This window comes from Ruditapes philippinarum, unplaced genomic scaffold (genome assembly GCF_026571515.1).
Source record: "Ruditapes philippinarum isolate M1 unplaced genomic scaffold, ASM2657151v2 ctg1591_1_1_1_1, whole genome shotgun sequence".
Taxonomy (NCBI): Eukaryota; Metazoa; Mollusca; class Bivalvia; order Venerida; family Veneridae; genus Ruditapes; species Ruditapes philippinarum.
The window spans coordinates 108,849-122,500 of NW_026853943.1; the positions used below are offsets into that span (position 1 = coordinate 108,849).

General features: G+C 31.6%; 2 protein-coding genes across 2 annotated transcripts in view; one reads left to right on the forward strand and one right to left on the reverse strand.

Moving 5' to 3' along the window:
* Positions 1 to 883: 883 nt before the first annotated feature.
* Positions 884 to 10,884, reverse strand: LOC132738466 (uncharacterized). Its single transcript, XM_060725970.1, has 16 exons — positions 10,534 to 10,884; positions 10,138 to 10,238; positions 9,787 to 9,924; positions 9,358 to 9,535; positions 8,673 to 8,750; positions 7,972 to 8,051; positions 7,621 to 7,714; positions 6,864 to 7,115; positions 6,362 to 6,681; positions 4,805 to 4,916; positions 4,257 to 4,448; positions 3,760 to 3,866; positions 2,280 to 3,578; positions 2,127 to 2,166; positions 1,702 to 1,826; positions 884 to 1,372 (listed from the first exon to the last, which is right to left on the reverse strand). The coding sequence occupies exons 1-16, from the start codon at positions 10,595 to 10,597 to the stop codon at positions 1,166 to 1,168; spliced, it is 3,387 nt and encodes a 1,128-aa protein (XP_060581953.1). The 5' UTR covers positions 10,598 to 10,884; the 3' UTR covers positions 884 to 1,165.
* Positions 10,885 to 11,705: 821 nt separating this feature from the next.
* LOC132738470 (acid sphingomyelinase-like phosphodiesterase 3b) overlaps positions 11,706 to 13,652 on the forward strand; it is a 6,653-nt gene continuing 4,706 nt past the window's right edge. Inside the window, exons 1-3 of the mRNA XM_060725975.1 lie at positions 11,706 to 11,861; positions 12,284 to 12,482; positions 12,824 to 13,068. Coding sequence (XP_060581958.1) covers positions 11,807 to 11,861; positions 12,284 to 12,482; positions 12,824 to 13,068 — 499 coding nt within the window. The 5' untranslated portion in view covers positions 11,706 to 11,806. The remainder of the gene's footprint in view (positions 11,862 to 12,283; positions 12,483 to 12,823; positions 13,069 to 13,652) is intronic.

Sequence of the window (13,652 nt, forward strand, 5' to 3'; positions counted from 1 at the left end):
CCCTTTACCGCTGTTGGGTCGAATCCTGCCATTGGATTCTTTCATGTGAAGAGCTATCCAGCTAGCTGACAGAAAGTCCATGATTCTACCAAAATAAACCACCTGCTTGTGCATTAAATAATGCACGGAGGGGCACCAGAGGTCTTCTTGCCACTAGTAAGCTTGAAAGTCGCCATATGATCTGTTCGGTGTTAGTGAGACTTAACCCACTCAACAACCCTAAAAATGTTATCTTTTTTGCCCTTGAAAATATGTGCATTTGTGTAATCAAACAAAATCAATTGAGGCGATTTAGCATACCCATTTCAAGGCTTTATGATCTAGTATTTTGCTATGCCAGAAATCGATGGCCCATAATGGAATGTCTTAGCGTCCTTTGCATACTGCAACATAAACTCTCTTATATTCCTTCTTTCACAAATTTGTTAGATTTCATCAATTGGTTTTGATTGACATTACTATAAATTTCGAATGATATGAGGAATCTCCCGTGATGCAATTAGCAGTCAATCGAAAGTAATATTGACCACAAATATAGATGCAATTGTTATAAAAAAAACAACATAATTATATGTGGCGCTGATTTACCTGTTTGTAATTAAAAATCAACAGTTATGGGCATATAGGGTACCAAACTAATCAAAAACAACGTTTTGTAGAATAAAAATATGTGTAAATTGGTATAACTTCAGACAACAATCTTCCTGTCAAAATACAACGATACAATAAATTGGTGTTCTGCTTCATTTGAAAAAGAATACAATTGCCGTTAACAAGGAAGAATGGTCCGTGGCTGCGTACGGCTGCCAAAAAGGACGTAGCCATTGGTCTGCATAATTATTATATAAGGGCTTATTTGCGGGTGCAAAAAGAAATTAGACAATTTACAAAATAAACAATTTTATTTTTGTAATATATATTAAATTAATAGATAATTATATAATGACTGAAGAAAGAATTTAACTCAAATCGAATAAAACATAAGATTATCATTTATGATTTCTTAACTCGTATAATGGTAAACAATTAAACGGAACAATATTTTACAAATTTGAAATAAAAATGTTTTCTCTTTCTTTCCAAACTGATATCATATCTATGTTATACATACGAATGTTAATTTTGACAAAAGAAATATTTCCAATTTCAAATATTAAATTTTAAGTTAAATCTCGTCAAATACATTCTGAACCTCCTCAAAGTCAATGTCTATGCCTTCCTTAGCAGCCTTCATTAGATCTTGCAATAGATCCATATTAGATGTTCTTCCGCCATCCTTCTCTTTATTTGACTTCCATAGGCGAAGAGCATGAAACTTCTGATATCTTTCATTTTCAGGGTAGTTTTCTTCTATTTTCTCAACTGGAACATCCTACATTCAATAATTATATAAAAATAATGATTTTAATGGTTTAACATAATTTAAAAATACTTATATATCTTTATAACAACTATATTCGTTTTTATATTGCTCTTATGCATATAAACTTAAAGGAAACCGAAACAAAAAAGGTGAGGAAGGGCTACTTTTATGCTTTAAATGTTTCATGAAGCATGTCAGATACAAGATGCTTAGAATCTTTATTGATAGAGCTATCATGGTAAAGTTTCCTATGTATTGAACTGAAAAATATGGTTTAAATGACATGTTTATATGTATTTATAAAATAAAATAATGAGATTAAAATGGAAGTTTTAAACCTTGACATTCATAACTTTCATCAGCCTTTTCCAATCTTTCCCGATTGCATTTGTCAGTCTCGACAATGTTTTCTCTGTTATATACTCTTGCTTCAACTCTTCTGGTAATCTTACGACCCATGTATCTAGATAAGCGCAATTATCGTTTCTTAGATAAATGTTTTAGCAAAATTAGATACAAAATCCTATAAAAATATTTTAGTAAAAAAACTTTCTGTAAGTACGACAATGTAATTATAATATATTTTTCTGAAGTGTTTATTTTATGTTTACATTCAATAAAATCCAAAGAAAACATAATCACTGTTTAATTAATAATGTTCTATTATATTAAATAGATATTACAAATTCAGGTCTTAAAAATTATAACTGATCGCATTTTTTATTGTAACTTTTAGTAGGACCATAATTAAAAACACCATTACCAAATACACTTGGACCTTCCAAAGGAATGCCTCGAGGGATCTGAAAATAAATGGAATAGAAAATATAAATATATCATTTAATAAAAAGTGAAGTCATGAGAGATTATGTCAACTTAATAGCAATATTCTAGAAGGATTATCTTAGAATATTACCTTTCCATTAAACCATTCATGAAGCATTTCGACTGGCTTTAACGAGTGGGGGTCAGTTTTGTCCGAGTGCTCGGCGCAGAAGAAGTCTGTTCCTACAGCATTTAATAGGTCCTTTTCATTATGCAATCCTTCATCTAAAATATCGTCTTCAGTCGTTTCCTTGCATTGTAATTCATAAGAAAAATAGCGTGCTTCCTCTGAACTTTGTTCAACTTGAAAACGCATGAACTCTTTCTTCACAGCCGATGTAATGAAGCGACGAACCCGGTCACAAATATTTGGATCAACCATACCTGCTTTCTTTGAACTGTATCTTGTTATTCGCAAACCAATTTTTGATTGTTTGCTAAACAGATAGAGTCTATGAAGATCCTCTCCTTTTCCGTAGTTAACCTCAAACACAGCACAACCACAATACATCAAAATCTTCTTTCCGTTCTTAGCTATTGGCCACTTGCCAATACATAATGCCACAACACGGTAGAAGATTGCGGGAGGCATAAAGTCATTACAAAAGCTCAAGCACAGAACAGGTGTACTGAACGATCCAATTCTTTCCTGCTTTTGTAGTAAGGTGATTGGTGGGATTTCTTTGAGCATACATGGAACGTAATAAAAATCCAGTTTTCTAACAGCTTCACCATCCTCAGTCAGTACTGATGCCATTGCAATGATATCTAGTTTCTCCAGAACATCAAGAAGAAGATCAGAATTTTTTAAAAAGCTATTTTCCTCATCCAATTTCCAAATTTGCCTTGCAAACTCAGATGTGAGTCTTCCATTTTCATTGAATTCTTCCCATTGACTCTGTAAATTTCCATACTTTGTTCTAAAATCTGTTGCGCCAATGAGACTTCTGAAGGCATTTATGATCCATTGGGGTTGCAGAATGATGAACTTGTTTAATTTGTCAGAATCACCGAAGTGGATAATAGAGCCCGTATCATGATGCGCCTTGAGGAAAAGCTGAAGCTGTTTTTTATCTTTCAATGGACTGGCAAGTGTGTTATCAAGTTGAACAAGTTGTTTCATAGTTATAAACGGTTTCCCCTCTAATCGCTTCTCATCAAGAACTTGCTCGAGTTCAAGCCATTTCGCTGGAATCAATTCTCCCCAGTACGGCATTGTTTCTGAGATAGATAATATTGTATCTTTTAATCTCTCTAACTCTGTGTCTTGTTTTGTGTTGTCTAAAAGGAAAAATTCATGCCGAATATTATTTAAGTGTGGTGATCCTTGGAAAACGTTTCTAATCTTTCGGAAATACGCTTTTCCTTTTTTCATTTTTTCTGCATCGTTCTGCAATAGATAATTGTATAATCAGTAATATATATTAATAAAGAAAATATACTTATGCGTGTTTTCTATAGTTTGTTTAAAACTTTCTTAAATAGTATACTATAAAAATGATTAAGAACAGTCAGCTATCATAGAAAAATTAGGTTCATAAAATGTTAAATATGAAAAACAATTAAATTACCCCTTTCAGTTTGTCGCCATGTGTACCAACAATTACAATAGGAGGTATTCCAGAAGACGATCCTTTAGCATATGTAAAAATAGATCTTAGCCAGAAGTTGATCCCACCTTCAATTGATAAAAAAGAAAATGTTGAACTTTTTTCCTTTCATAAGGATTCTCAACACATTTTAGTAAATATTTAGATAAAAGGTGATTGTTTCTTACTTTATCTGATAGCATTTTGTCAAGCCTTCTGTAGTTTAAACATTATTTTTTGAAGTTCGATTATCAAAGTTACTTTTTTAAATTCTTCTCGGACCCACGAACTGAAACTAGCAGTGGTGTCATATAAAGATATATGACAATGACTCAAGAAAGGCTCGAATTATAAATCCTCGAGCTGAGAGTTCCCTAATCGCTTTCTTTTATAACGTAATGTAGAAAGGTAATGCGTATCATTCTAACTGAATTAACAGTTAAGTGAAAAGAAAGATAAATGATGTGGTAAATATATACCCTTTGTCTCAATCGATTGTTCTCCTCTTATATCCATATACCAATCATTTAATGTTTTCTGAAGATCGTCCTCCATATTCAAAACAAGCAGATATATCGATCGTGGACTAAAGAAGAGTTGATGAGTTGCATAATAAACAAACTGACCAGCGAAGTCCCAAAATGAGACAAGAGCCTCTTGGTACTGTGTTCCTTCAATATTGCAAATGATATCAGTTCAAAAGAAATGTTCAACAAAACCAATGATTGACTAAACATTCATTGTCATACTGTCAAATATTAAAGCATGTCAATAGACATTTAAAACTACACTTTTTTATTAATCTGGAAATACATATTTAATGAAGAACAATTAATGGTATTTGATTTCAATGTAAAGATGAAGCATTAAACTGATGGATCAATCTTTTCCTTATGGTCTTAAATGTTAGCTATATTTTATGATTAATTTAGTTCACGAAAGAAATTGAATTCAATAAAAAAGACAGAACACATATATTGTATCTAATATTTGTCTTGTAATCATATTATAAAGTAACGTTTGAAACCCTTGTTTGGAGTGTCAGCTGTCAGGGCTTGGCGAGCTCTCTTCATGCTTCCCATCTCATCGTTTACAATTTCAAAATCGTCAGAATATGAAGTTGATGATATTGATCGCACCTTTAAGACGTATAGATATATTAATTTATTCACTCTATTGAATATTGATTATAACTCTCTCGGGATAAATGTGTTAACTATAAAAAATCTTTCTTTACTTCATATTTAATGTATTAGAATGAACAATATGTGCTGAGTATTTTTTTTTCAGGAGAAATCAATGGCATTTATCATTTGAATACATGAAAATTAGTAGGACAGTTATTAGAAACAACTGTGCTGTGCTACTTTCCTTCTCCATAAAGTACATGTATCCATAGATCCCTGACCTTTCCAATTCTAACTAGAGTTGTAAACCTTGTCACATATGATGTGGTTGATGACCAGAAACTTATATTTGAAGTAAATACGTTTAAGAATAAAGAATTTATAGTGAAAAAGCGTACAAAACTAGAATCAGACATCTTGACGAGGTCCAGCCATGATAGCTCTAAAAATACTCCATAAAATCAAGATTAAAATGATGTGTATAATTTCTATACTGCCATCAATCCATATTTTAAGTTTCATAAAATTTCAGTTCTCTTCGACTTGTCACAAATATTGTTATATTTGCCATGTTTTAAGCCTTTTTGTTGCCATAGCAACCAATTTCTTCAAAATAGGAAGAAAACAAAAAGACACTGCCATCTACCCATATTTCAAGTTTCATAAAACACTTTCAGTGCTTTTTGCATTATCACTTAATCTAGTTTATGTGATAAATTTGACATATTTTCAGACTATTTCTTGCCATAGCAACCAAAATGTTCAACATAGGAAGAAAGGATAGAGACGTGCATATTCTAAAGCCTGCCATCTACCCATATTTCAAGTTTTATAAAAATATTTTCAGTACTTTTTGCGTTATTACTGGATCCAGGTTATGTGTTAATTTTCCTATATTTTCAGTCTATTTGTAGCCATTGCAATCAGAATTTTAAACATAGGAAGAAAAAAAAGACGTGCATTATCTCAATACTGCCATCCATCCATATATCAAGTTTCATAAAAATATTTTCAGTACTTTTTGCGTTATTGCGGGATCCAGTTTTTCTGACGGACGGACTGACTGACAGACGAACGTTCTAACAGGAGAGTGATAATGTGGCTACTCTTTTGTTCTCTCTATTGTTCTACTAGCCACACAAAAGAAAATAGCCACATAAATGCATTACGGAATGAATGACATCAAAGAGAAAGAACAGTTACCTATTGTCTCTCTATAGCTAGCCACATAATTACTATCCTGTGAGTGCGGATGTTCTGACGGACGGACGGAAGTTCTAACGGGACAGAAATAATGTGGCTACTCTATTGTTCTCCTTTTTTAGAGTAAGGATCTCTCAATTGTATCATATCTAATATGTTTAACCTTTCATTGGATAAGCCATTCATTGTAAAGTTTTTCAAAGGTGCAACATATCTAACGCCCTCTAACAAAGGCGAATTCAAGTGATACTTACATTCATTCGTCGAAATTCACTTGTAACCGATGAAGTAGATGCACTGGATGACGCTAAGCTAGATGCATCATCATCCAAGTCATCATCATCACATTCATCAATTGACCGTTTATTGCTTAGAGTTCTTGTTCTATGCGACTTTGAAGTATGGTCATTGTCTTCATCCATTTCCATTGCACTTGGGCTGTCTTCACTCGTTCCCCTCTGTAATCTTGGCTCTCGAAATTCTAGGTTTTTAATGTCAGGAAGCTGCTCCTGTGTTGTCTCGTCAGCGAAGTGAAGATCCTTCAATTTCCTATGTGTCAAACTTTCTGGTGTATCTGTAAGAATAAAATATACACAAGTATTGTGGGTTTTTTACGTTCACTGATTAAAAACACAGCTTTAATTCTAATTCCTGTTCCGTGTCAGTCAGAATAGCTATTTTCGAGGTAGTAAATCAGTTGGATTTAAACATACTTGAATAAACATTTTTCAATCTTACAATGTAAATGCATTTTACCGTTGTATATCTCCCATTTTCTTCTTCTGATATCTACTTTACATCTTCCAGTATGCACATCTATTCCGTCAGTACTTGTGACGTCATCAATTTTCTGTCCCAAAATGCATCGTGCTGTACTCGTTTTTCCCGCGCCATACAAGCCAACAAACATCAGTCGTATATTATATGTTTTTACTTTTCCCTTTTCTAACATTTTCGTGTATAACTGCATGTCTTCTGGGTCCATTTTCTCAATTTCGTCAGGAAAAACTGAGATTTACATATAGAAGTATGAAAAATATGTTCCTTTCATATAACAGTTTTTTATATTTCATATTGTACGGCCATAAGATTAACTTGAAATAAAAAGTACATGATAAAAAATTTTCTAGCTAACTGTGTTAATTAAAACTTTAATACCAACCAGTTTTCCTATTTCTATTTACGTTACAAGATTTAAACTTCTGCTATTTTGACCTTTCTAGTCTCCAAAAACAACTTTCTCAATTTCGACGAGAAACACTGATATCTAAATTTAAATTAATTCAAATTATGCCTCTGTTTAATGGCTTCTCTTTAAATTTCGTTCAATAAATATTCATATAAATGCAAACCAAATGTGCACATATGACAAGTGTATATATACATTTCATACTCAATCAGACTTATGTTAAAGGCTATATGACTAACGTTCATAATGTTTTGCATTCATTCATTTATATGTAGTTTGAACAAAGAGATAAAGGCTTGATATATTTATTATTTTCATATTTACCTGAAGAAGTTAGTCCAGGGAAAAAGTAAAACTCTTTCTTCAGTGTGTAATGTGTTGAAGCTGCAAATCTATGGATGCTTGCATTTTGTAACATCTGTTAAGGTAAATCAGCGAATAGATCAGAACATATGAATTCAATTAACACAAATATATGGTAAAAGTTAATTTTATTTCTACGATTAAACAGATAATAATACTGTGGTAACTACAATAGGAAAGGGTATCATTTATTTGGGCTTTTTCAGTAACACAAAAATCTTTGAAGCGGCTCCTACATTAATAGTTCAAACGGTGAAACGAATTTTAAAGAAAACGAAGGTGTAGGAAATATCAGTTCTAAGTGCTACGTACCAGTTTCCAAATGTTTTGTGCAGACAGCTCATGTGCAAACTCACATAGAATAAATATGTAGAACATTATTCCATTAAATCCTTGAAAAGAATATATGAGAATGATGATAATAAAAATAAAAATATGTTGAACTCTTTGAATTGTACAAAGTAAGTACTTAGTTTCACAAATGAATACAATGGAACCTTTAAAGAAAGAACATAACTGTTAAAAGTGTTGCAGGCTCAGTACACGACGCTCAGTTTGACTGGGTTTAATTATGGACGATAGTGATAATACAATATATTGTGCAATTCACCTAACAATGGATTATCATAATATGCAGAACAAAACATGACGTTTAATGAAGAATAAAGAAACATCATAAAATATGGCATAGTTATGGCAAATAATCACTTAAACTTAATCCACAAATACGTTAATGATTACATTAGCCGGAAGTAAAAATTAAAAGTTTAGTCTGTCCTTTTCAAATTATGTTTTTCATTATATACGGTAATGTTAAATTGATTTATATAAAGCATTACGCTTATCCAGAAAGCAGGGAAGTTTTGAAGTAAGATTTTGACTTTCAAAACGGCTGCTTATTTAGAAAAAAGTTTTAACCGTAACAAATGATTGATACCTAAACATATTATTTTTATTTGAACAAGTATGAAGATGTTGCTAAAGTTTATTTTGAAAGACCATTTTACACTCACCTGTCGATACCGACAAAAAGTCTGGGTCTTGGTTCTTTTTTCCAACCTCCTCTATCTGTCTAACTATACTATCGTCACCTATGTTACATATACAACATTTTAATTTAAGATAAACACCGAAACGAAGATTTTTTTCTAAGTGGGCAATTTATTACTGTAACAGCTTTTTATTCATTACAAGCCTATGAAAATATTTTGTTTTGAATGAAGTCTTCACTACTAGGTTATAACAAGTCTTAAAGACGCAAACAGTATTTCATTCAAAATGCACAACCGATTAATTAAAATATATTACTGTATTAGTATAGATTGTTGAAGTTGCTATGTCTTCGATAAATCAAACAAATGACGTTGCCCTTAATATGGCATTCATATAAAAACTGTGGTAGATTTATTATCACACTTTAAAAGGGAGCGGTGTTCTGGTGGTTTTCTTATTTCCCCTTCTCAACATAAGAATCGGCTACGAGCAAGACCATGTTTGACATAAGTAATATTCAGTTATATTGAATTCAGGAAGAATATCCGTGAGTTGTCAAAATATGCTGCAAACTTTCATCACAATCAAGCCAAGCAAAATACGTTTTTGATTAAATTAAATAAGTCTCTTTTTTTCTTTTCAAAAATGATCGAAGGAACGAGGCAAATAAAATGTTATTGATATACTATAATGCAGAATTCTCACCTATTACGTATATAAGCTTAGGCTTTCCTCTCAGTAGTGGTGCATTTTCGTCATTTAAAGTTGTTGGTATGTAGTCAAATTCGAAGTCGTCTGGTGTTCCATATATTATCACGACAAATGAATCTACGTATCTGTTGTCTTCATTGTGTGCTTCCGAATTGATAATACCACGAATATCCTAATGTAATTCATGAATTAAATTATTGATACTTAGAGTTAAGCTATTGAATCCTGCATCAATAAACTGTACAATGAAAATCCTAAGGTGAAATTAAATATTGCAATTTAAGTTATCAAATTAATTCAACAATTACATTAACAAATGATTCTCTTAAAATCTAGAGAATCATACCAAAGAAGATAATTATTTATAAGCATTCAAATAACAATAATAAATTTGAAGTATTATTATTCAAGTTGCATGCTCACTTTTTCAGATTTCCCTGTTTCAATTCTAACGGTGTAGTTCATCTGCGTGAAAAGATCTTTCAGCAATCGCAAGGCTTGATAACTTGCATTTGACAACAGGAGAACCCTGCCTCTTACATACCGTGTAATTGGATAAACCTGTAAAAAAATAACTTTATGAATTTATTTTAATGATACATAAATCTAATAAAAACAAATATAAATTAAGATTTACTTGAATTATACAAAACATCGAATTTAATTACATAAACGACAAAAGTTCAGATAAAATTAGAGACATTCAAGGGGAATGACTCCGTAGGTCATATTAACATTGTTATAATATTTTCAATATTTTTTTATCCACAGTACCGTATCCTTCTCATTCATTTGTTCTGCCATTAAACTATCCGGGGCACAATGGGTTATTGTGATTCTTCGTTCTGTATGTACCCATTGATCAAAAGCTAGATCTGTCAAATTAAATGAAAAACAACATTATTTAACAACAATATAAACATTGTTTGAAGAAATTACCACTTTAACAGTATCAGGTATCACCAAACGCTTGGAATAAATTAAAACAGGGTTATATAAGTATAAAAATCATTTTATAACTACATGTTATTCAATCGCTTCAGAAAATATAATATCGTAATGACCCAGCCCCAATCCGTGAAAAAATCATTTACATGGATACGCCCCTGGTTTATATAAAATAATTGCAAGTTACTGTATACTGTACAACATTTATTTTAATATACTAACCGAGATCCTCCATGTTTATAGAGGTCCCATCAAGCTTTGTCATTTCGTTGTCAATATCCATCATCCCGTCCGGTATCCACCCCTTTAAAATTTTACCTTTTAAACGATAACTTTAACATTTCATGTATCTTAAAATAAATATGTACATACAATGTACATGTATAATCGCCAACCAAGCATGCAAATCTTAAACAGTATCAACTTTAAGCTAAAAAAAGTTTTATTGAAAAATCAATATCAATATTTAATGCCACAACATTTACATCACTATATATATATTGTTATGCTGACCTACTTCCCCGTTCGCGGATTAAAACGAAAGTTGCGATAAACATGTCCTTGACCTATAACAAGAAACGTAGATTTTCCAAATATTTTGTCACATCGCGGTAAAGTAAAGGGAAATTCCCTTTACTGCGGAATAGACAAGGGAAATTCCCTCTATTTTTTGCTTCGCAAAAAGCTGGAATTTACGTGTTGTTAAATTTACCATATATAAATCAAATGTACATACAAAGATAAACTGTTAAACAGCCAAGAGATTATTTAAACATGGTTTAAATATAACTGCTGAAGTATATCTATTTCATAAATCTATTAATAGCTTAAGAAATAATCAATTCATGGATGAACAAAACTTTATTTGTACATACCTCATTCAATTTATAGACATAAATTTCCCTAAATTGATATGTTTTACTAAACGTAATTTTGTGACATTTAAGTTACTGTTTAAATCAATTTTGAAAAAGAAATCGTACAATTTGAAAGACGAATAATTACATGGCGTACGTCTTTCCTACTTTGTAAGTATGTCTGCAGAGCTTGTTAAATGGTTAAACCGACCAGTCCTAAATCAACAAAAGTTAAGATGCTTTATTAAAATCCCGCATATCAGTATTGGTAAATATATTACCATGTAAGTCTGGAGGCAGTGTAAGAAATAATTAATGTGCAAGGAACACCATTTTAAAACACTTCTTTGAATTTATACATTCAATCACCAGCATAAATTTTTCAAGGGCGGGATATTACAAGCTAGTAGCTATAGAATGGTTGAATAGTTTATGAATTCGTACCAAGTTAACAAACAGAAAATCTTATATTGTGTCAAAACTATACATGTATGTTAAAATTGAAATGGAATGTGGTCCAGAGATAAGATATTTAAATATAGATCACGTCTTCATAGAAAACACTTACATATATAGCATTGTCAGGCCTATATATTCAGCTTATTATATTGCTGACATCACCTTGCAGTACAAACGTAATGCTTAACAAACTCTGTATTTTTCTTGTCTGCGCGTCTGTTGCAGCAGAAGACGGTAAGACTATTTTCTAATGAAAGATTAAGTGAATAAATATTGTAAACACCTATGCATTATAAAAAAATAATTTGGGGCGTTAAATTTCATAACAGACAACATTAAAAATCGTTTTGCCATTTTAATATTTTAATGACATGACACAAAAAAGTAGAAAAATATGTACTCTGTACGACATTCCGTTATATTGCTAGTGAAACATACCTTATCGTTTAAAAGGAAAAAAACAACAACAACAAAAAAAAAACATTTGCTACATATTAGTGCAAAGAAAGTTTAATAGCATTAAACAAATCATTTATTTTAAAAAATATCATACATCTATAGCATGCTTAATTTCTTTTGACTCAGCTGACACTAAAATGTCGTCAGTATTTACTTTCAATTAATTAAGGATATCTACTTATCTGTTTATACTACAGTGGGTTACTTCTGGCATGTCACCGACTTTCATTGGGATTTTTCATACTGGACTGACCAGTTGTCTTGTAATGGAATGAATATAAGTCAACCTGGATTATTTGGCAACCAATGGTGTGACTCGCCATGGCGACTTGTGCAGGAAACAATCAGTGGTATAAAACACATCAAAGGCGATGTTGATTTTATGCTTTGGACTGGGTAAATAAATGACTTTCCATGCTATTTTACGTCTTTGTAATAATCCAGATTTTAAAGTGTTTCCATAAATTAGTATTATATACCGGTCTATGTTTAAATGTGCTGAATTCAATTTATTCAAACTTTGGGATATCAAAACATTCAATCACTGATGCTGCATGCTTAAAAGCACAAATAACAAACGTCAAAATTATCGTTACCTTTCATATCAGTATCGGTCATTAATTGTTGAGAATAAAGTTCGCTTTGCATTCACTTAAAAGCATCATGCTGTTAACAAAACCTTCTTTACAAATGTTTTTTTTTAAATAAAGATATTCAGAATTCTTTTATTTCTACAGGGACACTGTGCCACATGTTGACAACACACATTTAAGTATTGCCCTCAATGAAGAACTGGTACGAAACGTCACTGAGCTGATGAAAAACGAATTCCCTAACACTCCAATATACGCAACATTTGGAAACCACGATTACTATCCAAATAACATGTACCCACCACATGGAAACGAGATTTATAACGATAATTACAACTTATGGAAAGTATGGATCAATGATACATCGCAAGACAAGAATTTTCTAAAAGGTATATCAAATTTTATTAGAACTAAATTATAATGTATTGTTTAACTTTTAAACAAATAAAATAATGTCACTTTGACTTTTCAAAGGGAAGTTATAATCATAAAAAGATAGGAAAATTTACTAAATGTTCTTAAGACTAAACTTATATCTCGGGAACTATTGTTGTTAAAAACAAGATACATTGTATGTGTATATATAATTCTATGAAATTTCTGGGGGAAATATATAATATCGCCGTTTTTAATATGATAATGATATTTACTACTATTAGACAATTACATTGTTGAAGGCAAGATCTCATTTTCTTCCATATCAGACAGGAATTTCCATTGTTTACATCTGTTCTGGTAAAACCGTCTGACACTCCCATATTAGACGTGATTTTGTTATTTCCGTTCGAAATAGGAGTAACATGTAATATGCAAGAAAAAAAATCAAAGACCTGCTGTCGTCACAGACGGGAATATCAAGTTCCCGCAGAACTCGACAGAGCCTCGTTACTGCCGTAATGAGTTATCTTTGAGCTAGATATAACGGTCGGTACCGGCAAACGGTGTAAATTCTTTTTTAGCTCACCTGAGCACG